The sequence below is a fragment of the Rhynchophorus ferrugineus genome, unplaced genomic scaffold (assembly GCF_030347505.1).
Source record: "Rhynchophorus ferrugineus isolate W39M unplaced genomic scaffold, kcgeb_rfMv2 rfM6, whole genome shotgun sequence".
NCBI classification, from domain to species: Eukaryota; Metazoa; Arthropoda; class Insecta; order Coleoptera; family Curculionidae; genus Rhynchophorus; species Rhynchophorus ferrugineus.
In genome coordinates, this window is record NW_027472585.1 from 7059765 (window position 1) to 7085138 (window position 25374).

Genomic DNA, 25374 nt, shown 5'->3' on the forward strand with positions numbered 1-25374 from the left:
TAGAATAGACATCATAATTGTTTTTTTTTTGCTTTTTGTTTATATATATTTATATTATTTACACTTATGTATATTTGTATAGGATTTTATTTTAATAAATTAATTTTAAAATTTAAATTTGATTTTTATATTTTTATATATACTATTGATATTGATAAATACTATTGGCCAATAAATGTGACGTCACAAAATAATCAGGGGAAATGGCAGACCAATCAAAGCAAAGTATTTTTCTTACAGGTTTCTACATAACTATTTTAAACTAACCAATCAAATTCGCGTTGCCAGCGCCGCCAATGATTGGACTAAGCGAAACTTTGCCCCACTACTTACCATTGCAGTTGCACACCCCTGAACTACAGTTAACTAAACAGCCACAATAATTTGTAGGTTAGAGTTGTTTTATTATATTTACATTGACATATGACAGCGGTATCGACTAGTACCAACACAAATTGAAATTTATAGACCGATTTGGTTAAATGTTCGAAGGCATCAGACTTCATTCTGTTTTTTTAACTAGAGTAATGTTAATTAATAAAATGAGATAGAAAAATGCTTCGAGTTTAAAAGGATTTTACGTTTTTATAATCTGAATTTGACAATACATTCGATGGTTTTGATAACGTGTATTGGCTATTTTATTGGAAAGACTATAGATGGTGTAAACTGCTATTCATAGACTAGACTTTCCCGACATATGGTCGAATATTACTATACTGAAAGATCACTTTGTCATGTCTTTTGATGTATTGTTCACGTCTGAGTTTGAATTCTTATCTTAATATAGATTATTGATGATTTCATTAACTTATCTGAGTTGGTTCTGTGTTATTAGCTTTTAGCATGAATATTGGATATGATTTTCTGCATTTTAACACACTTTTCGTTTTTCATCACCTTTCTATGCAAAAAAACACTGCAAATGTTATTGTTCAAGCACTAATTTCATTATAAAAAATATTTTTACATTTTTTGGTTTCATTTTATACAGAACCCAACTTTCTTACTTTTGTGATATACTCAAAGCGTTGCGAATTTTTGGATTCATTCTCAAATTTCAGATAGTTTCTCTTGTGAATGATGCGAATTTTGGTGCAATAATGCCTCTAATTCAATATTTTAAAATTTTACTGGTATTCATTCGACATTTTTTGCGATATCAATGCGATATTTTTTTATTGATGGAACATGTTCAGCATAAACAGAACAACAGAACAAAGCCGTTTACAATTGTGGTTGCAGGACTACACCTGAACGAACCTTTTTAGGAAGAAATCTGCACTATTACATGACTAATAGTCGGAGTTCTGATTTGCGTTTGAAAGGCGAGTAAAGAAGTTAGCATTCCGTTACTCAAGTCAGGTCTTGGTTTGCAAAGTTTTACCTGTTTCATTTAATGAACTTTATCGAGTGCTAGAACACTATTGATCCTATTTGAAAGCTTAAATTTTATAAAACAAACATAGAATATATGTTTAAAAAGGAGAAGAAGTTTTTAAAAAAAAGAAATTATTAAACTACTTAAAACTGTTTTATTTTACCAAAAGGAGAGACGACTTGTTGAACGGCGATACAAAACGACACTGACGGTCTGTTAGAAAGCAGGCCAATCTGTCTCACTCGTTCATCATTCAAGTGGTTTTAATTAGGTCGATAAATTATGACGATTAAACAAACAGGCACGCATTTGCCTGATATATTTCCTCTTCTCTTTTGCAGTTATTCAGATCAATGCCACCTTTTATTTTTTATAGAAAAATCCGTAAATGAGAAGATGCTTTTTATGTAGGGTTCTAATACTTTGTTTACAAACATGTAAGAAAAAGTGTTAAAAAATCCCTCAAAACAAATTCGTTTTAGTCCTGTCCGGCCAATCGTTGAAAAAACCGATCAAATTCATAAACATATCGAGGTAGAATATAGTATTCATAAACATATTCCATCTCATGACATTGGTAAGAAATAAGACATCGACCATAAAACAGTTTTGAACCATTTATATGAGCTGTGAATATCAACACAAGCTTGGTAACGTTAGATTTTACATTAATTAACAGAAGCGTATTAACAGAAACAATGAAAAATATAATGAAATGAGTATCAATATAAGAATCTTTGCTGAAAAGCTCATGGTCAAAGCTTGAAAGAGTACTGCCGCCAAGAAAGCTGGTATTTACAACTAAAGTTCTAAAAATCGTTCAGAATTAATCAATGAGAAAGGTGATGGAATTCTTTCTTGATTATCATTCTTTGATGGAAGCTTTGAACTCCATTTATAGCCTGGATCTTACTCCGTCCGACAGCCTTTTGTTCCGTTTTTGGAGTTTTTGACTTCAGAAAAGGCTTGTGAAAATTATTTGGTTCAGCTCTTCTCTTAGAAATCTGAAGATTTCTATAACGACGGAACTCTGGATTTATCAGAAATGTTATTTTTATTGACCAAAACAGCGCGAATATAGTTGAAAAGTTATATGTATAAGTTTTATTTGAAAAACACGAAAAATCGAAATATTTCTTCCCCAAACCGATTATATTTTTTGGTAATTTCGGTTGTAAAGCATTAAAACGTATAGAAAAACATTCTTACCTGAAGATATAAGCTCCCGAAGCCCTAATGCCATAGTGTCCCCATCCATTCGTACCATTGTAAAACCAAAACGTCTGATTTAAATTTAAAGATACGCCATTCGTATCAATTTTGTTCACTAATCCGGTGGAAGGATCTACATCAAAACTGGCGCCCTACAATGACATATTAAGCTGTTAAAAACTATCCTACTTCGTTTAAACTCACATTATTATTGGAATACGAAAAGAACCAAGATAAATCCTCGGCTACGATATCATCTCCGTGATTATTTTGTATATAGAAAGACTTGTATCCTAAAGGTGGTACGTCTTTAGCGATAAATACTAATTCCAACGTCGCATTACTATTTCGACCTATTATTCGTTTGGCACCAGTTGGTATGGGGAATAGTTCACTTTTTACAGTTTCCCCTTAAATATAATCAGTAGTTGTAGCAGCAAGTTTGGTGATAATAGGCGACATTACAAACCATTATAGTCAGTAATAGAATAAGATTCTCCTAACACCGGTAGTCTCACGACTTTGCTAACCGGTCTTGATAGAGGATTGTATAACGTCACTACGAACGTTTCTGCTTTTTCCGATATTCTGCACTCACTGATATTGGCCAATAAACAACTAGTGAACTGTTTATTGGAATTGGTCAACTTCCTAAAAATACAGGCAAAATACTTAAGTGTCATTTTATAAATGTTTAGAATTAGGTACATAAGATTCTATATGGAAGGGGAGGGGGATATCTTCATTTTGGAGGTGTAGTGAAAGTAAATAATTATTCTTGAAATAATTCATAAAATCCAAGATCATTCATTTACCATTTTATTAGTCTTAAGTGAAAAACATAATAATCTAAGTATAAAACTGAAAACTGCAAATAAAAAAAAAATGAACCCCTATCTGCATAAAATATCACTGTACAATTAGATCTATTAATTGCTTCAGATAAAAAACAAAAGAAATAGAATACCAATAGCACATGTTCCCTTTTATAAGAAATAACAATGAACTCTGCGCTAAAGTCTATAAACTAAAATTACATTTCTTTGCCGAAAATGTATGTAGCTAAGGACTGGCTTAGAAAATAAGAATAAATTTAACCCAAATAATCCAATAATGACTGAAAACAATTTGAAATAATTACTTTGTATATTAATCAATAATTATTTTGAAATTTTTAGAAAAATAATCATATTTATAATGATCATAACAATCAAAAAAATAATAAAGAAAGAAAAAGGGGTTAAGAGGTTAAACTCTTTTTTTGAGAAATATAGATACACTCTGCAGTTTTCTAGATTTTCCACAAATTTTGGACAAAGAAGACTTGGCATGTACACTGAAAAAAGCTTCTAAAGCTGTATATGCGCATGTGTATGTATAAAGCTAATATTAATACAAGGAAATACAACAGCTATATTCGCAGATGATACAGTATTTTTAGTGGATGCAGTTAAGAACCAAAAAACAATTATATATAAAGAGATGTCAACAATTTCATTAATACTAAAAATCCTCCAGTGTGGAACAGTATTGTTATACCATACGAAAAATTAAATATTTAGGAATGATATTTGAAGTCAATTTGAAATGCAAAGAACATGTTAAGAATAAAAAAGATGATATATTGTTTTAAGAAAACCTGAAAAATCAGTACAAAATTAGATCAATTAATCGATAATCAAGAACTAAAAACAATATGGTTATATGAGATGGAACTATGGGGTTGTATTATCGACAGTAGTATAAACACTTTTAAAATATTTTGGTCAAGGTGTAAAGTAGTTAGAATTATGATTGTCATCGAAGAAACACCAGGGTATCTCAAATGGACATTCAAAGGGCTATCAGCTAAAAGGCACCAACATTTTAAGTTAAGTTAGGCGTACATTGACAGAACAGAAGAGTAATTCATCATCAATGAACCATAAATGATGGGTGTCAATTGTAAATTTGTTAGAAATAAATAATAAAATAAATGAATGGTTGCTTCAGGAGATAACTTTTAATATAATTTCACACACGAAAAGGAGATTCTTCTTACTGAGATTTTACTATATTAGTTTTTTAAGTTACGAATAATGCTTCATTAATCAAAATGGTGCTTACTTTAGAGCTTGGGTGCTAACATCTCCACAATTCTCTATTCCCTCGTAAAGTATTTTGGCATAATCGTAGGCAACAATTTCCTTCTCTGTACCAGTGATAGCATCATGATGCTGCATAACACCCATGGCTTCGCGTAAGCTATTAAGTTTAGGTTCCTCTGATTGTGGTATATTCCCCAGAGTGAAGAGTTGTTTACATATCTAAAATATCAACGTTTTATCACGATATTTATGTTATTGTATATCTTGATATGTTTACTTTTTTTTTTAAATTATAATTCTGTTAAAAATGAAACAGTTATAAAGATATAACAGAAATTCTAGTGTCAGATTTAAATTCGTACCAAAATATAATAACATATGACATCAGTCCTAAGTAAATAAACTATAAATCTTAAACCAAAGCATCAAAACATATGATTTAGATTTTTAGTTCTGAATTTTGAAACCTATAAATAGGGTCCGGTAGATAAATTAGGGTATTAAAGATATATGATTGTGTAAATTATTTTATAGTCAAGTGTGATTTATTATCTTGCAATATTCTTTAATTAAATAAAACTACAGAATTACCATAACAACATATGCGTTTAATTATCCACATTAAATGCAATTTTGTTGTAATAATGCATATACTTTATAATTCTGTAAAAAGACAATGACCTAATTAAACCAACATTGCGGTTTCATTGCTTGTTATAATAAAAAGAAGAATTTTTCTGAGACGCATTGTAACTGCCAACGTAAAGTGGATCTACTAACGTATTTCCAAGTGCAAAAAATCATGGGTTAGTCTAGCAGAACCATCCACATCGACATAGAAGCGGAAAATTCATGACCATAAAGTTGGATCAACAAGGCCCAGTGTATATGAACTGTTAAAACCAAATGAAACTATTGCTGCAGATGTCTGCTGATGTCAACTGAATAAAGTAAGTAACTTGTTGCTACAGAAAAAAGAAAAAAGAAATAGCGAGTAACAAATGCAAAGCCCTCTTGCATGGCAATCTTTGGTCACACGTTGCAAGAGTTATGAACTCGGCAACTTGGTTTATGACTCGAACGATAAATTCTTCCGCACCTAAGGAACTAACCAGATATAGCAACTTCTGATTACCAGTTGTTCAGGTTGATGCAACAACATTTGACTGGCACACGATTTCGAAAAACTGAAGAAGTACGAAGATTAATCGATAATTGGATCGCTGTCAAACAAACATTATTATCTCGACACGGTATCCTACATATTATTACAAGAATAGAAAAAAAAGATGATTAACATATGTTTTAATTTTAAAGGGAATAAGTGTTCAGAATACATGCAGGCGCCTAAGTATTGTTATCTGTTATCTGAGTAAGCCAATGACTAAGTATTACACCCAATTTGGGTTTATAACTGACGTACAATACGTTCTAATTAATTACATTTACCTGTAAAAAGTTATTACCAATACGTTCGAATCTCTTCAAGGTTGGTCTCGATGTGTAATATCCGGTCCAGTAAGCCATGGATTCGGAACCATAAGGTAGAAAATCGTCGGTTTTTAATTTGGACGATAATTGGCCTTGGGATTCTTTATGGACAGCCGCCGTATAACACGATGGTGTTGAGTACATCATATGATATTTGGTACCATTAAAATCTTGCTTGATATTAACGTACCTACAATAGACAAGGAGAAATAAAATCAACTAGAAAAAATCAGTGCATATTCTACATATAATTGACCTACTACACATGTGTTCATATATTAATAAATATGAATAACACTATTATATCGTACAGAAACAATGCTAAGTTCTTTGAGATGAATCTTGATGCAAAACATTGTTGGAAGAAGCATCACCAAAAAAAAACAAGATAATCTCTTGGTTATTTGGAAGAAAATCTACATTATTGTACATAAGTTACTGTTGTATAGGCAAATACTAAAATCTATATAGACCTATGATATTTAGTTATAGGGATGTTCTGCGAGAAAGAATATCAACAGAATACAATTATTTCAGAAGCAAATATCGAGAAGTATTGTAGGTGCGCCCAGATATAATAGGAATAATTACTTACACCGAGAACTTCGGATTCCAACTACAATAGAGGAAACTAAGAGATTCGCAACAAGACATAAGGAAATACTGTGCTCTTCTTGGATAATACTATAACTCTTGGATAATACTGAACTAAGACACAGACTCAGAGAAATCTCATATAGTTGTGTAGTGAGGTTTACTAAATGACAATAATGGTGAAAACTGCTACTACTATTTTTATTTTGCTGTATTAGAGATTAAATAAGGGCCAATAGGTCATAAGTACCAGGCCAGCCGGAAAATAATTAAATTTTTCCGAAAAAACAGCATCATTTTCAAGAAAATGGTAAAAATTATTTATTCAAAATATTGGTCATATCCCTTTTCTAACTTCTTCGAACTTGACGAAGTGAAGTGCTACCATGCAAGCGTGTATCCCGGTGGGCAAGGTTTGGAGAGTACGGTGGGTGCGATATGTCTCATCTAAGTGCTGTCAAATTGATCATTTGTTGTGTTACTTTCGGAAAATAGAACATCTATAGCGATGAAGCTTGATGTCATTAGAATAATATAACATATGAGTCAAATCATAAGATTGCATAATTAATCCTAGCGACATCTCCTAGAAAAACCGGTAATGATTTTTCGGTACACCTGGTATCTAGTGTTAAGTCACACTAGAGACAAATTGTAAGTTAGTCGACAACAAGTAGTAATAATACATTAATAAAAATATATATTACTTGATTAAGCGGTCCATACTAGTAAACCAAGCTTCAGCCTGTTGGTAAGCAAAATCCCGTCCCATCGGAATTATGACATTGCTTGTTTGGAAACTTTGCATCATTGGTCGAATATGTTCAGCTATAAATTCTTCCGCCTGCAATGTTACATGCTTACAAGCTATAAAATATCTTTTCTAAACATACCTTTTCAGCTATGTTGTATTCTGCACTATTGACGTCATCGACCAAGGGATTGTCGGCACATAATATATCGAAACAGAAGCCTCTTGGCGCGTCATAATGATTAAAGAGAATGCTCGTAAATATATCGCTAGGTCGGCCTAAAAATGATGAAATATGTAATAAATTAAGCGCTTGGTACTAGTTGGATTTAAAGACACCACTAGCCCGCAAAATTCTCTTAATTTGAAGATGATTTTTAAATATATTTGATAAATAAAGTTCGAAAAAACATTTTCTATCACTATTTTTTAAATATAGTAAACTGGAAGATTTGAAAACTATAGACTTTTCATTTAGATTAAAATTCAGCCATGTTTTTGTCACGTCAGCAGGAAAGCATTCGCTGCTTTACTTTTAATTTCCATCATTACAACGCCATTGTTAACGTGTAATTGTGACGACCTTATAGTATTGGTTGAATGTTGAAATTAATTATACCATTCAAAAGAAAAGTCAATCTTTGGGCTTCTTTCTTCACTTAAAAGATGGACGATGGGTGAATTAATAAGAGAGTAAAGATTAAAGATAAATTAAAAAGTGTTCCTGGAATCTTACCACAGCGTCATCTATGAGGTTCATTTTAAATATATACCACCCCAGGGCCCATTCAAACACATACACTCAAAAGTAATAAAGGGCTCAGTGATATACGCACTTACAGTTATTTTTACATGAAATGCAATCGCTAGATTTCCAATGATAGCATAAGGCTGTTCTAGTTGAATTGGTTCAATTAATCGGAATCAAATTAATTATTAAAAAAAGAAGGCAGATTGGTAAAATCGATATAAGGATATTTATATTAAGCCACAAAAGTTCCATTCTCTTCTTCAAAAACCCTAGGTTTTGGGATCGAACTTTGTCCACTCCAGTCATAATTTTCACCAAAACCATTTTTGATGATCGAGGAGAGGAAATCTCAAAACAAAAGTTCGGTACTCTATTTACTTACTACCCTTAGATTTTTAATATCCACATTTTAATTTGAATATATATATATATATATATATATATATATTTGTTTAAGCAGCCGAAAAAATGTAGGTAAAAAATATCTTATATATATTAACAGAGAAATTTTGTTGTGATAAGTTCTTATAAACGAATAGTGTTTAAAAGATAAAAAATCCTGGAACCCTAATACAGCGCCATCTACCGGGTCCGGTTGTGAATCTATACCAATCTCAAATCAGCAAAAACATAAGAACAAAATTTCATCACAATCGGTCCAACCATTTAGCAGTTCAATTGCATACACATGGGCAGCTGCTTATTTACTGCCAAACTCAAATTACATTGGAGCATATGAAGAAAACAACCGTTTAGAAGCGGCCAACTGTGATCTCCATGACAGCAATTGTGCAGACAGTACAGTTCTCCAAGCATCTGACAATATCATAGCCAAAATGGCAACAAGTTATAGAACAAAAACAAGTATGATAAATAGTTTTCAATATCTTAGAAGAATAATGGATTTTTGTAAGATATTATGTTGGGAGTAATTGCAGAAGAACATATTTTTGAAAATGTAGTCCTCCTATAACAATTTTTTCCAACCTTTTAGCTTTAGTTCTATTTAAATAAAAAAATACAATATTCTATAAACTAATTTTACATTGGCTTTAACCTAAACTGTGGCTTCCTCTCCAGACCATCTCCATGGATTTATTAGCCAGCCTGACTTCCTTATCTTGGAAGTCGATTCTACCCAAAATGACACCATCGTATCCCAGCTGGGCAAATATCGAAGCCATCTCACTACTGTGTCCGAACGGATCGATTTGCCATCCCATCTTTGGCCGGGCGCATTCGCCAAAACAATCACTTAGCCGTCTGAAATGCAAACATATTATCAATTAAAATGTTCATCACCTAGTAACGAATAATTTGAGATCGAAATCTAAATGGTGGGTAATGATATAATCACAGTTTTCAACGATCTAAGATCAGCGTCCGTTTATACATTGAGTAATATAATAACACTAAATGAAAAATATGTAGACAAATGTCAAAACCACACAGTAAATAAAGATTTAAGTTTATAGGCGACTTTGGAGAATGGTTCACAGCGTCCACTATCTAGACGACATTGAAATCGCCCTTTTGTGAGAATGTTCGTCTTGTCGGTTGGAATGTGTGGCTCTCGACTATATTGTTTGTCCGAACATGTATATATTATTTTTGTGGAAGGAATTCCTATGACAATAGCCACCTGAATAAAAAGTTGTTTATTTCGTTCTTACATACAGCATGTGGTGGACGGGAGGATGAACAGGATATTACGATATGTTAAGGAAGTACGGAAGCGTTATGGAAGTGGTACTGTTACAAGGGGTTGGGAAGAGAGAGAAAGATGTCGTCGTGGTGGCTTTTTATAGCCGGGAACCGCATGGTATCAATCCACCAGCATTGCCAACCTTTGAACTTAATCTAGATGTATATGTAGTGACCAAAGGGTCGTAGCGGTCTCTACATTTTTGATAAGATTTATCGGTTTGTTTGAATCGTTATTCTATGCGTTAGATTGGCTCATTTATCTAAAGCGCTTATTTGTTTGTTTTGGAAGTTATTTTTGAATACCTAACATAGATAAATTGCGTTTACCAGTATATTTTCGATCTAAGAAATGTTGTGTAGTCGGATGTATACAAAGTAAATAAATGAGACATGGTTTTCCTCTGGATAAGTTTTGAGACTCTATTTAAAAATGGTTTTACATACATCTGTGTTAGCATAGTTTTCACCTGGTACGTATATAATTAATTATATATAGTCTATTCAAAATAACAGTAAACTCACGTCATCACAATGCAAATGTATTGCCTGTGGCAATTTGTAAATTCGTTTTAAAATCAGACAATATTTTGCTTCTCATTTCACTCTTGTTAAAAAGAGATACAATGCTGTCTGATACGTTCGGACATGTAGATTATCAAACGTCTGCAATATTCTTTACTTTAGTAATAATAATTATAGGTTAAAAACCGGCATACATTGTTTTGGCACTTTGCTGGTTTTGTTGTTGTTGTTGTCAAATGCCTACGAACATTTTCAAAACATTAGTAATAATAATTAGAGGTTACCAGCCGAAAACGTTATAAACCAAAATTGTAAGTTAATTGCGATGTGCTCATGTCACAAATTTTAATGACGTAGATTGGCTGTTTTATTGCATTTGTTTTTATAGAAACATATTTTTTTTGCAGGACGTTAACCTATTTTTCAGCAACTTATCAACAAATAAGTGACAGAGTGCAAACTAAAAATGTATTGTAAAGGAATAATAGCGATATTAATCTAAAGGTAAATTTGATAACATCACATTTTGAATAGTGCCAAGAAATTGGTTTTCAATATAAGAAAATAGCGATTAGTGAAAATGCTATAAAGCTGTTTTTTTTTAATTTATTATGTTATCTATTGTTCCTATATATATATATTATACGCCCGATAACGTAAACATTCAATAATGTAAACATTACGTTAATGTAAACACAAAATTCGTGCCGTAGGATCAATTGAATCGCGCGCTAACGTAAACAATCTCTACGGTCGATAATGTAAACAGGACTAGAAGCAACGTGGCGCCCGACGGTTAGTATACTCCGTGACACTCGTTCGATCGTGTGGGGGTTTAAATACAGTTAATTTTTCGATTTAAACTGGTATATTTCACACCCTGAGCATTTTTACGATTATGTCATCCACATCCTGTAAAAGGAAGTGTCTAAAATTAAGTGACAAAGCGAAAATCATTGAGGAAGTCGCACTGGGAGCGGGAGTGACACAGTTGGCTAAAAAATACGGAGTATCGAAGGCGACAATCTGTAAAATTAAGCGATTGAAAACCGAAATATTACAGAGAACCCACAAGACGTTTGGAGGCTCGGGAAACCGGAGAACTTTAAAAAATGCAAGGGCGCCTAGAATGGAGAATTCACTTTACGAGTGGTTTTTGGAGCAAAGGGAATGTCATGTCCCGATCAGCGGCGAAATACTTAAAGAAAGGGCTAAAATGTTAAATGAAAAGTTGAAAGAGACTGAAAATTTCGTAGCTAGCGATGGATGGCTACAACGTTTTAAAACGAGATATGGAATTCGACTGCTGGCTATGTCTGGTAGGAAACTATCAGCGCAACCAAAACTAATACAAGCATACGAAATAGTGAATCCCGACATTGTTCGTACTCTACCTGAATTTAATTTATGGAACGATGAGGACGACGAGGACTTTTCCATAGAAGTTAGAAATTTTATTACTGACGCGCAAGCTATACAAGTTTTTGACCAAGCTTTAGATTGGGCCGAAAGAAAAGAACTATCATATACAGATATTTTAGTTCTTCGTAAATTACGGGCTGAAGCATTGAAAAGCAATCTTAAACACCAATTGATGCAAACTAAAATTACAGATTATTTTTCTGTGAATTAAAAAATATATATGTTATATATGTTATAGTTTATGTGTTAATCGCTTCATATTTAAATCACATTTGTTAATGTAAATATTTTGATAATATGAACTTTACTGGGTTTTGAATTAGTTATCATTAAGGATCATATGTTTATGTTGTTTTTGTATATTATTTAATAAATTCATATGAGAAAATAAATCTAGTTTTTTTTTTAAATTTAATTGATACTGCTCGATAAGACGAGTAGTGGTTACTCTAAGGAACGCTCAGCCAACATTCGGTAAACCTCGGCAATTTCCGCTTGAATTTGCAACGTTGCCATTTGCAGGAGATGCGATAAAATGCAATGTTTTATTTATATCGGGGTTTTTATTTTTTATTATTTATTATAGTAATATAGTAAATTAACACTAATCAGCTATTTGGTTTTATTATAATTTTGTACGATTTTAACATTCCAAAATACTTATTCTACGATAGAAATTTTGTGGTTAACATATACGTTACTGTTAAGTTGAAAGAGACTGAAAATTTCGTAGCTAGCGATGGATGGCTACAACGTTTTAAAACGAGATATGGAATTCGACTGCTGGCTATGTCTGGTAGGAAGCTAACAGTACAACCAAAACCAATACCAGCATACGAAATAGTGAATCCCGACATTGTTCGTACTCTACCTGAATTTAATTTATGGAACGATGATAATAAGGAGGAAGATATGAACAATGAGGACGACGAGGACTTTCCCATAGAAGTTAGAAATTTTATTACTGACGCGCAAGCTATACAAGTTTTTGACCAAGCTTTAGATTGGGCCGCAAGAAAAGAACTATCATATACAGATATTTTAGTTCTTCGTAAATTACGGGCTGAAGCATTGAAAAGCAATGTTAAACACCAATTGATGCAAACTAAAATTACAGATTATTTTTCTGTGAACTAAAAAATTATTATCGCTATTGAAATGTTATGTTATATGTTATATATGTTATAATATATATGTTAATCGCTTCATATTTAAATAATGTTCGTTAATGTAAATATTTTGATAATGTGAACTTTACTGGGTTTTGAATTAGTTATCATTAAGAATCATATGTTTATGTTGTTGTATATTATTTAATAAATTCATATGAAAAAATAAATCTAGTTTTTTTTAATTTAATTGATACTGGTCGATAAGATGAGTAGTGGCTACTTTCAGGAACGTTCAGCCAACATTCGGTAAACCTCGGCAATTTCCGCTTGATTTTGCAACGTTGCCATTTGCAGGAGATGCAATAAAATGCAATGTTTTATTTATATCAGGGTTTTTATTTTTTATTATTTATTATAGTAATATAGTAAATTAACACGAATCAGCTATTTGGTTTTATTATAATTTGCTACGATTTTAACATTACAAAATACTTATTCTACGATATAAATTTTGTGGTTAACATATATGTTACTGTTTTTAATATCCACCGAGTTTTACTTATAACCTCACTGAATTCGATCAAATGGTTTTTGCTCGTGTTAATCTTCTGACTAAGCCATCATTATCTAGGACCTGGAGAACCCCAACTTCGAAGTGCTGGTGGAGCTTTTGGACATAGTCCTTGATAACGTTATCGACAGTTTCTACCTTCACGTTCTTATGTAGATTGTTTTTACGAATGTACTATGGAGCATCAACAATATCTCGTAGTGTCTTGTATTGGAATCTTTGTATTACTTTGGATAGTACAACCTTTTCAAGATAGTACAACAATTTCATTACACCATAAGTCCACACTGGTTTCAAGACTTGTTAGTAAACAAAACGTTATTCTATATTGACAATATTGAATATCCACCCAATAATCAGTAAATTTTTTTGTACTTTAGCTTGACTTGTTCATTTTTTTTGTGATGTGAGTGATATAAAACTTTATTTACTTTACCAATTAATTTTTCATTTTGTGAGTTGGGATGAATAAACCATTTGTATTGTATTAATGCCATTATTTTACATACAGAGATTACAGAGTTAAGTATTATATTGTCCTTTCATTATACACTGTCCGTATTTTAGTTTAATGTAGTGGGCTATAAAAAATAAGGTATTTAGTTGTTAAACTATCGAATAGGCATTTGTAGAAATTTTATCCAGGTGGGTATCAATTTTATTATTTAAAGTAATTTGGGAAATTATATTGAATTCTATAGTTAATTCAGTATATTTTAGCTAAAATTGTACCTATAAAAATAAAAGCAAGATACGGTGGTAAAAATTAGTAAAATTGATTAGTAAAAATCGTAGCATATCTGATTTGCTTGTCATAAATCATTTTATTTTTTTATTTTGTTGCTGTTTTATAATGTTTATATATAGATACATATATTATATTTGTTATCAGACATAGCTTAACTTTCTATTTTTCTCCTATAATAAAACTATTTTAAAATTAAATATTTTTATCAGATATTTATGATAATTTCATGATACTACTTTGTAATACAATATTTAAAAATTGATAAATAAATTATATTTTTTATTATTAATATTGAGTTTTTCTTTTTTCTTTGCTATAATAAAAATTATTTCAAAATTAAATATTTTTATATATAGCTTTTGGTAATGCTTATATAATATATTATAGATGACATTTGTACCAATAAACTTATTAAAATTTGAACTTTAATTGAAAGGGATATCTTTCCGAATCCAAGAAAATATATTTTAAATATATAGTCTATTCAAATTTGTTTGCATATACGTCATCAAAATGTTTCATCTATTGCCTGTCGCAATTTGTAAATTTTAGAATCAGACAATATTTTCCTTCTCATTTTATTCTAGTTAGAAAGAGACACAAAGCCGTCTGATAAGTTCGAACATGTAATCGAACCAACCTGGCAATCGGGATTGTCAAACGTATGCAAATTTCTTGAAAACATTAGTAATAAGAGGTTGCAACTCTAACCTATAAACTATTGTGGCTGTATAATTAACTGTAGTTTTTAGATGTTCTATAATGTTAAAATAAATTATATTTGATATTTTTGTTTCATTATTTTATTTAGATTAGAATTTTGTCATATGTCAAAGTCAAAATGTACTTGATGCGGCAAAATTGCACCGTTTTAACGTCATACATTGAGATCACGTTTGTTCACACCACCTTTGGATGGACTATAAGTTAATTATCTATAGTCTTTCAAATAAAACGGTCAATGAACGTCATCAAAATTTATAATGCCACTTTGTCGCACCAAATTATGTTTTCGTTTATTTTGATTAGTGTGAATAAAATAATAAAACAAAAATAACCTTATAAAATATAATTTATTTTAACATTATGGTATATCCAATGCATATCTATCGAACTTAACTACACCTAATTAAGCAGCCACAATATTTTGTATGTTAGAGTTGTTTTATAATATTTACATTGACATATGACAACTTTCTCAATCAGCGCCAATACAAATCGAATTTTATAGATCGATTTGGTTCATATTTGGACGCATCAGACTTCATTTTGTCTCCTTTTAAATAGGGTAATGGTAATTAGAAAAACGGGAAAGAAAAATGTTTCGAGTTTAAAAGGGATTTTACGTTTTTATAAACTGAATTTGGCAATACGTTCGATGGTGTTGATGACGTGCATTGGCTGTTTTATTGGAAGGACTATAGTTATTGAAAGCTGCGAAATTTTTCTCCAGTGACGCCTATTGTAAATTTTTCCTCTCTATTAATTTATATTTAAAATCTTCGAATTAACAGTTGTTTACATCAACATTTCACATGTTCAGCAAAAGGTATTACTGATCAAATATTTATATCCACAGTATTTTATCATTTAACCAATAAGAATTCTTGTTTAAAATCGCTTATTTTTGTGTCGCAATTTAATATTCCTAATCTGTCATTAATTACCTTAATCCCCAAGACATCTGATCGATTATCGATTGATAATTTGTGACAGCCTCGTCGTTCATAGACCATCCGCCACCGATAAATTCAATTTGGCCATTATTGACCAATTCTTTCAGCAAATTCTTTTCAAAATCTCCCTGTTCCAACCACCACTTCCAGAAAAATGCGGTCTCTACATATATGAACCTGGAACAAAAAAGATAGAACGTGAGATTCTTTGGTTCTAATTATGTCCCGTAATTACATTACTTCCTGTTCGGATTCTTTTGTACCGATCTCAGGACATTGTCGTAGATGAATTGAACTGCAGCTGGATACATTTCAAGATTAGCTGAAAATTAGTGTGTGTCAAAGATAATACATTAATACATGTAAATATTAAAGGTTAATTGTCTCTTACTTCCATAATAAAATTGGTCTACAGTTTTAACCCATCCAACATCATCGTGGCTATGAGGAATTAGGTGTATGTTAACATAACCCTCTTTGATTGGTACACAGGACTTGAAAAATGAAAAAGTATATATTTATTTATATTGATGTAATGGTATGGACATAACCTCTATAATGTATCAAACTATTTCAGATATAGATATAAAGTTAGTATTATATTTTCAGATTGTCTCTAATATATTGTTATGCAACCCTCCATACTGTAATATAGCCGATTATATCGATCTGCATAGATCGATATATAGTCTATTCAAAATTATTTTGTACATACGTCATCAAGATCTTTAATGTATTACCTGCCGGAATTTGTAAATTCGTTTTAGAATCAGAAAATATTTTCGTTCTCATTTTATTCTAGTTAAAAAGAGACACAATGCTGTCTGATAAGTTCGAACGCGTAAAGGCGACCTTGGGAAAATGTTTTGTTTGGTTCAATCAAAGGTAGCGCTGCGATCGCAAATTCTGATTGGCTAGTTTAAATTCCTGGTGCCGCCACTAACATGGAACGTGATTGGTCGATGAAATTGTCTGAAGTCAGCATTTTCTATGGGCGTCCATTTTTTAGTTTGTTTGAAGGTTTTGGTTTTTTTTTGTTTTGATCAAGAAATCTTTGAAATCTTATATTAATTATTATGGAGTAATAATATAAAAATTGATGACAATGCGTCAGTGTAGTAAAAGATGTAATGTACCGGGGTAAAAATCTACTACGGAAATTAGACATCGTTTCCCAAAGAATTATCTCGCTCCTTTCCAAAAATGGGTTGATCAAGTAAATAGTAGTAAGTTACCTGGATAAACCAAAATGCAAATATATCAACGTCATGGTGTCTGTCACGGACATTTTAGTGAAAAATTTATAATTACCCTTCCTTCACGAACAGGTATTAGGGTAAATGCATATCTAACATTGTTTTTATCAGGTACATATAAAATTATCTATCTACTACATGTCTGTTTATATATTGTTTGTTTACAGAAAATAAAAACCTACTTATGAATATGTTATTAGTAATAAAATTAAATTAATCTACTAGTTGTTCGTATGCTGTCATGTGATGTATGTCTCTACATAAAGAAGTCTTACAAGAAGGTAATAATTAAGATAACTGGATAATTAGTGGTAATAAATATTACTTTTAATTGTAAAATATCCCTAAAATATTTGTAATACTTTAACATTTTAGAAGAATCAGTGTTCAATAATTTTATAGTAGAGCTATTGTAGATTTAAATTTGATTGCCTTGTTAAGAAAATATTTGTTACGGTGGTTATAAATCTATTTTGTCTAAATTTACAAATAACTACATTTGTTTAACAAATCTTAGCCAAGATTGCTTAAAGAATTTTGTTGGATCTATTAGAGGTCATGGAGGCTGAAACAGCATCCTTCACCCTAGTATGTTCGAGAAATCTTTAAAAGGGCACATCATCATTTCAATTTTTTCACATCATTCTCCCGGAGAAAATTGTGAAGAAGATGAACATGTTAGATAACTTATATTATTTTTTAACGGGAGATCTAGTACCACTTGAGGTTGTTAAATCACCAGTTGAGTCTATATTTTCAGTTCCAGAGAACTTTGCTCTGAGAAAAACAAGAGTCTAATATTGTATTTTAGTCTTATTTCAGGCTATTTAACAAAACTTCTGAAAAAGAGACAACATGCAATATTTGTCTACATTCTATATTAAGTAGTTCCACAGATAAAATACTCTAAAATCTAAATATCTTTAAAAATCACATATATTTTTAGTGTTTCAACTGTCCAATCCATAATATTTTCAATACCAAATTTTAAAAGTTATTATCAGGTGTGATTGTATTTTTGGTTTAATGAAGTTAATGCAATATCAACAGAGAAGGATTTAAAGTTTACCTTCACGATATCAAGATAAGTTAGAGTTCTAATAGATCCCATAAAATTGATGGCACTAAACAAATATGGGAAGGCGTTATAGAAGAATTATAGATATTTTAATTTTGACTAGAATAGAGTTCATAATTTTTTTTTTTTTGCTTTTTGTTTGTATATATTTATATTATTTACACTTATCTCTATTTGTATAGGATTTTATTTTAATAAATTAATTTTAAAAATAAAATTTGATTTTCATTTAAACACTATTGCCCAATAGAAGTGACGTCACAAAGTAATCAGGCGAAATGGCAGACCAATCAAAGCAAAGTATTTTCCTTACAGGTTTCTAGATAACTATTTTAAACTAACCAATCAAATTCACGTTGTCAGCGCCGCCAATAATTGAACTAAGCAAAGCTTTGCTCCACTATTTACCAATGGAGTTGCACATCCCTGATCAAAGTCATTCGGTTGTCAAACGTATGCCAAACTCTTCAAATCAACAGCGATAAGAGGTTATAACTCTAACCTATAAACTATTATGGCTGTATAATTAACTGTAGTTTTTAGATGAACTATAGAGTTAAAAATAAATTATATTTGATAACATTATTGTTCAATTATTTTATTTAGATTAAAATTGTATTGTATGTCAAGCCAAACTGAACTAAAACTCAGAGTTAATACGGCAATATTGCCACGTTTTTACGTCACAAATTTAGATGACATATGTACAAAATAACTTTGAATAGACTATTTGTAGTTATGTAGATTAGAACCGATAATTAATGTTTTTTGCGAATTCGTTTTTGATTATTCCTGCAATAGTGACACTTTACCTGTCATTATTTAAATTTTATATGAACGAATTAAAAATGGGTTCCACGAATTGTATTTTAATTATAATCATTATAATAATCAGTACATTCTCTATTTTATTTCAGATAAACCATCTTGAAAATTTACCTGAAAATGATTTGGGATGTGTTACAGAAGGAAGAAAGAATCGTCATTTTAACATAGTTGATATTTACCACAGTAATAGTTACAACTAACCAATTGATGAATCAAATCTGGATAGGCATAGAAAATAATGTAAAGCAAAATAAGTTAAAATAGGAATGATGATGTTACAAAAATATTGTAATAGGTGGGGTTACCATTTTGATTGCGCGCCATCTTGGTTATGTGACGTATAGCTCAGATTCGCACAATGGTTAAAATTGTGTTGCGTAGACGTATACATTTTATTTTGGATGATCTTGTGGCGTATATTTATCTAGTTATCCAGAGTTTGTCGTTTATCCATCACCAGACACAGTACTCTATAGAAAATTCTTCGTTTTTTGTCTTACAAGGCTTTCGAATTTTCCACATCTCAGTAAACATCTGGAAATCATTTATCGTGAAACTGTCTCAAAGTTATTTGAGAGTTTGAACTGGATTTTCGTCAAATAACCCTCAAAATTCATTGTTCAGACTCCAGGCCCAGTCATTAACGAACCTTGATTTTTTTAAATGTGTTTGATGGGCTTTGATAGTAGATTTCTTAAAACCAGATAAAAAAGTAATCGAAAATTCAATTTTGGGCATTCCATGGATGGAAATTAGAGAACCGTATGAACCTTTTGTAAGTAATATTAAAACCTTAGAATTTAACGGTTGGGTTAGGTTAATAGTTGTTTACATTTATACCTCGCATTTTTTCCAATAGATATCGCTTATCAAAATATTTTAATTATTTTTTAATTGTGTTTTGATGGTACAGATAAGGTAGTTGAGAAGTTATAAGCATCACAAACATAGCTGAAGGTCACCATTTCAATATTTAGGCCCGAATAAAGAGAAATGAGATAATTAGATTTTTAGGAATTATTAAGGTGTTAGTATGCCAAAACCTCAACGTAGTCGAATTATTTTTTATCTCAAATGTTTTCTGTTCAGAAATGGTAAAAAATATTGTGGTCCACCATATATATAACTTAATTGGACACTTAAAGATTTACATTGAATAATGTTTTCTGATTCCGATTATAAGTAAACAATTTAGTTTAATTTTATATATTTCTTTACGTACATGTATTGTTTTATATTAACACAGTATAAACAGTATAAAGCATTCTTAAGGCAAACAAAGACGATAATAATTGTATACCAGACCAAGATATAAACAAAAAGTAACTTAATACAACTACTTTTTGGTAAAAAAAAGATTTTTGTAATAACACGCAAATCATTTAAATTAATAACAATTACTTAAAATCATCTAAACTAATAATTATTACGTAATGTGTTTTTATTTCAGTATATTAATATTCTCCATAAACAAATAGAATAATTATTTACCTCATAACCACATGATTTAATTTTTTCTTTTTCCCCTGTTCTAACGGGAACACCTTGCACTATAGATATTGCCAGCAATGATGATAAACAAACATAAACCTTGTACATTTTTTAAATAGTGCGGCAACAAATTGTTACCAATCAACATTAATGATCGCGTCTAAATTTGCTATCGATTATGTGAAATTCAACTTGATTATGAAATTATTATCACAAAATTTAAAACCGATAATTAAAAATATTCCCACCTTCAAATATTCGATGTTTATAATTTACTACCAGATAAGAATCTAATCTCATCTAAAAATGGAAAGAGAAAAAGTAAAAGATTTGTATTTTTGTTTTAGGTTATTATACGAGTGCAATTTAATAAAGTATCTTTTAACGTACTAAGTTTCATTTTGAAGGATATTCAATTTATTTCCCCGATTATAAGGCAGCGTCATCTATATAATTAAACTAAGATAGTACTAACTAAACAATTTGAAAGGTAGTAGTTATATGTCTGATAAAATTTTATAATTATTTGTCTCCTTTAACTATTACTATTAATAATCTGTCTGGAATTTAATCCTACCTATTAAATGCATTTTTTTTATAACGTGTAAATTTAGAATATTTACAGTTTATCGGTGTTTGGTACTTGAACTGACTATCTCTATTGCTACTAGATGTCGGCTGCTGGCAATAAAATGCAGGAAACTGTAATAATTCTTTTCAATAATGTCAATTACACGTGCTTATTAGTCTTGTCATAATTGTCATTAAGTAAATACAAATAACCTAACTTTCTATAGTAAACATGTCTCGTTTAATCGTAAAGAATCTACCAAAGATAGTATGTGTGTTTTTATGATTATTATTATATTTTAATGCATGTTTGTTGCAGATATCCGAAGAAAAAATTCGTGATCTTTTTGGACAATATGGGACTATTACTGACATTCAACTAAAATATACACCGGAAGGTAATTTTCGAAGATTTGGTTTTATTGGTTTTCAAAATGAAAGTGAAGCAGACACTGCTATAGAGAATTTGAACCAAACTTTTATAACTACAAGTAAAATTTCTGTAGAAAAGTGTGCGTTATTAGGTATGAATTAAAATATGGTTTTATAATTTAGTATTTATATGATATATTTTAGGTGATTCTAGTAAACCTAAAGCTTGGAGCAAGTATGCTACTGACAGTACAGCTTATAAAAGAATTAATAAAGTTGAAGAAGTTCAAGAAAAATCTGAAGAGAAAAAAGTTGAAAAGAAAAAAGATACTGAACTTGAGCTATTGGAAAAGGTATTATTTTGTAGTTTTTTACTGTAACTTTTAATAATCTCTACTATTACATATGTAGTACAAAGATGATCCAATGTTTGAAGAATTCCTACAAGTTCATGGGAATTGTGAAATATTAAAGAAAGTGAAGAGAAAAAAAGATGAGGAGGAAGCTCATTCAGATGGTGATGATTCAGGAACTCATTCTGATAATGACATTAAAAATGAAGATATGGATGAAGAAGGCACACATGACAAGTTAGCTGAAAAACCAATATCAGATTTGGAATATATGAAGATGTTAATGAAGGGTTCAAAATCTGAGGAAGTTTCGTTAGGTGCTATAGAAAGAAAACCCAGGCAAAAAACTGAAAAAAAAGTAAAAGAAAAACTAACTCTTTTTAATATAAAGGTATGTAGACAATTTTTATATAAAGCAAAATAAGTGATTTATTATTCATTTTAGTTAAAAGATTTACCATATAAAATTAAGAAAAAAGATATTAGGGAGTTCTTCAGGCCAAATCTACCTTTTAGTATTCGAATACCTAGACAGATACATGGTATTGCATTTGTTGGCTTTAAAACCGAAAGGTCTTTTAAAAAGGCACTTTTAAAGGATAAAAGCTTTATAAGTAAGTATATAGTGCTTGCTTCTATTAAATCCTAACTTTTAAATATACTTTTCAGAGGGAAAACAAATACTGGTAACAAAATATGAAGTTAAAGGACCTTGTGAAGATTCAAAAAGTGATCCTAAAAGGAGTAAATGGAAGAATCAGGAAGAAGCTTTAAAAAATGAAGAAGACATTGCTGAATCTGGTAAAATATTTATTAGGAACTTGTCCTATACTACAACAGAGAAGGAAATTGAGGAGTTGTTTATAAAATATGGTATTTAATTTATTTTTGTGCACTATTATTTGATTGGCCCTATATTTGATTTATTTTAGGACCTTTAGCAGAAATAAATTTACCAGTTGATTCTGTTACAAGAAAAATGAAAGGATTTGGTGTAGTAACTTTTATGATGCCTGAACATGCTGTGCGAGCATATTCTGAATTAGATGGATCAATATTGCAGGGTAGGATGCTGCATTTGCTCCCTGGTAAAGCTACTGATAAAGATAACGAAAATTTGGAAGGTATACTGATTTGTTCAAATTTGCAATCAATTTTGTGTTAATAATTATTTGTAATAAATATTATTTCAGATACTTCAAATTATAAAAAGAAAAAAGCAGCAAAAGAAAAGTCTCAAGCTGGGTCTAGCCACAATTGGAATGCTCTCTTTCTTGGACATGATGCAGTTGCTAAAGTGATAGCAGACACTTATGGTACCTCCAAAGAAGCTATTGTAGGCCCTGATGGGAAAGGAAGTGCTGCTGTGAGATTGGCTCTTGGTGAAACACAAATTGTTGCACAAACAAGGAAATATTTAGAACAGCATGGTGTTGTTTTGGATGCATTTAGTTCTGTAAGTTTTTATTTGTTGTGTCTTATTATTGTAATTATTACTTTTTGATTGCTTTAGGTATCACCAAATAGATCTAAAACATTAATTTTAATAAAAAACTTACCATCTAAAACTGAAGCCAGAGAAATAAGGGAAATATTTGAGAAACATGGTCAAATTGGTAGAGTTATATTACCACCAAGTGGAATAACTGGTACTTATAATTGATATCATGCTTTATATAATTAATAACGCTTTATTTTTAGCTATTGTTGAGTTTTTGGAACCTTCAGAAGCAAGAAAAGCATTCACTAGACTGGCCTACTCTAAATTCAAAAATGTGCCATTATATTTAGAATGGGCTCCAGAAAATGTACTTACTGATAGAAAAGCACAAACTACACTTAGTGAAGAAAGTCAACAGGCAAAAACAGAAGATCTTAAAGAAAAAGATAATAAAAACCCAGATCATGCTAATAATATAGAAGAAAACGTTGACAGTGAAGAAGAGGAACCTGAACCCGATACAACAATCTTTGTTAAGAATCTAAATTTCAAAACAACCAATCAGGGACTGAAAAGGGTTAGTTTATCATTTATGTTTATTTCAGTATATATATTTTTGTATGATCTGTAGCATTTTGAACAATGTGGTAAAGTAAAATATGCTACGGTGGCGACTAAAAGGGATAAAAATAATCCTGGAGAAATATTGTCGATGGGATATGGATTTGTACAATTCTATTTGAAAAAAAGCACCGATAACGCATTAAAAAGTTTACAACAGAGTGTTTTGGACAATAAATCATTAGAATTGAAGAGATCTGAAAGGACATTGAAGTAAGTCCCGTGTAAAATTGTTATTATGCTGTTGTTAATATTCAAATTCCTATTATTTATATTAGAAATGAGGTGCACACTATAAGGAAGGAGAAGAAAGTTGGTAAGCAGACTGGTTCAAAAATTTTGGTTAAGAATATTCCCTTTCAAGCAAATAGAAAGGAAATTTTCGAATTGTTTACTGCTTTTGGTGAAATAAAGGATTTGAGATTACCAAAGAAAATGGCGCCTGGCGCTGATTCTCATCGAGGTTTTGCCTTTGTGGATTATGTTACATCAGCTGATGCAAAGGTAATTGCTTTGTTGTCATAAATTCTATTAACCTATTATGTAATATCAATATTTATTTAGGAAGCTTTTGAAGCTCTTTGCCAAAGTACTCATTTGTATGGTAGGAGATTAGTGTTAGAATGGGCAAAAGCTGAGGAAGGTGTAGAGGAACTGCGGAAAAGGACAGCAGACCACTTTGGTACAAAAGAACTGGTAAAATCAAAGAAAAGTGTTTTCAGTATGGAGTGATACATTTGATATAATGTATTTTAAAATGTAAATAAATGTTTTAGCATACTTTTGGTTTTTCTTATCATTAAAAAAGATCATGATATTATGTCTAATAAAAAACTATTTTACTAAGAAAACATTTAATAAACAACTTTGTACTCCACCAAAGGACTTACATTACAAACAAATATGTACTAATTCGACTACTAATAATAAGTAATTATTATTTTTTCAGTAATGATTCATCTTGCATAGATAATTGTCCAAGTTTTTTACCTATGCGTTCATGAATCTCCAAAAATTTGGCTACACACCTGTCTATGCAGACTGCTTCTCCTTTAGCAATTTCGGAATCATTATAGACTGGAGGTATACACTTTTTATGACAAGCAGCTGTCATGCGATTGTACATGTCTGCCATCATTTCAATTTCCAGCTCTTGAATAAGCTGTAAATTTTGTTGCTCTTTTACTGACATTTTAAACGAATATAAAATTAAGATAGATTAATTCAAGATAAAAGCTATAGGTTTATGAAGCAAATTTTCTATAGCTTGCTTCGTATTCGCCTTTATTTGATTCCTTCATGCGTTGCCTTGTTTTCATATTCTCATATCGTTGCTTTT

General features: G+C 30.7%; 3 protein-coding genes across 3 annotated transcripts in view; 1 reads left to right on the plus strand and 2 right to left on the minus strand.

Annotated features, from left to right (window-relative positions):
• Positions 1-20901, minus strand: part of LOC143198583 (lysosomal alpha-mannosidase) — a 28905-nt gene extending 8004 nt beyond the window's left edge. The window contains exons 1-12 of the mRNA XM_076407902.1: positions 20679-20901; positions 16417-16519; positions 16266-16347; positions 16017-16202; positions 9325-9530; positions 7659-7795; positions 7473-7609; positions 6130-6361; positions 4700-4899; positions 3063-3244; positions 2798-3003; positions 2591-2745 (exon numbers count right to left, since the gene is read on the minus strand). Of these exons, the coding sequence (XP_076264017.1) occupies positions 2591-2745; positions 2798-3003; positions 3063-3244; positions 4700-4899; positions 6130-6361; positions 7473-7609; positions 7659-7795; positions 9325-9530; positions 16017-16202; positions 16266-16347; positions 16417-16519; positions 20679-20786 (1934 nt within the window). The 5' untranslated portion in view covers positions 20787-20901. The remainder of the gene's footprint in view (positions 1-2590; positions 2746-2797; positions 3004-3062; positions 3245-4699; positions 4900-6129; positions 6362-7472; positions 7610-7658; positions 7796-9324; positions 9531-16016; positions 16203-16265; positions 16348-16416; positions 16520-20678) is intronic.
• A 521-nt stretch (positions 20902-21422) lies between these two features.
• On the plus strand, positions 21423-24815 carry LOC143198584 (putative RNA-binding protein 19). Its single transcript, XM_076407903.1, has 13 exons — positions 21423-21516; positions 21568-21772; positions 21825-21973; positions 22032-22364; positions 22419-22587; positions 22643-22846; positions 22906-23097; positions 23167-23429; positions 23487-23622; positions 23675-23991; positions 24046-24248; positions 24314-24539; positions 24600-24815. Exons 1-13 carry the CDS (start codon positions 21481-21483, stop codon positions 24765-24767), a joined length of 2601 nt encoding a protein of 866 aa, XP_076264018.1. The 5' UTR covers positions 21423-21480; the 3' UTR covers positions 24768-24815.
• Positions 24816-24870: 55 nt separating this feature from the next.
• Tim10 (Translocase of inner membrane 10) lies at positions 24871-25374 on the minus strand. The gene has a single exon (XM_076407906.1). It carries the CDS (start codon positions 25225-25227, stop codon positions 24973-24975), a length of 255 nt encoding a protein of 84 aa, XP_076264021.1. The 5' UTR covers positions 25228-25374; the 3' UTR covers positions 24871-24972.

Excerpts from the sequence above, each read along its gene's own strand:
- LOC143198584 (XM_076407903.1), top strand. The coding sequence starts at position 21,481 with ATGTCTCGTTTAATCGTAAAGAATCTACCAAAGATA. Across the intron at positions 22,365-22,418 it reads TAACTCTTTTTAATATAAAG|TTAAAAGATTTACCATATAA; the intron begins GTATGTAGACAA and ends TATTCATTTTAG. Across the intron at positions 22,588-22,642 it reads AAAGGATAAAAGCTTTATAA|AGGGAAAACAAATACTGGTA; the intron begins GTAAGTATATAG and ends TATACTTTTCAG.
- Tim10 (XM_076407906.1), bottom strand. The coding sequence starts at position 25,227 with ATGTCAGTAAAAGAGCAACAAAATTTACAGCTTATTCAAGAGCTGGAA.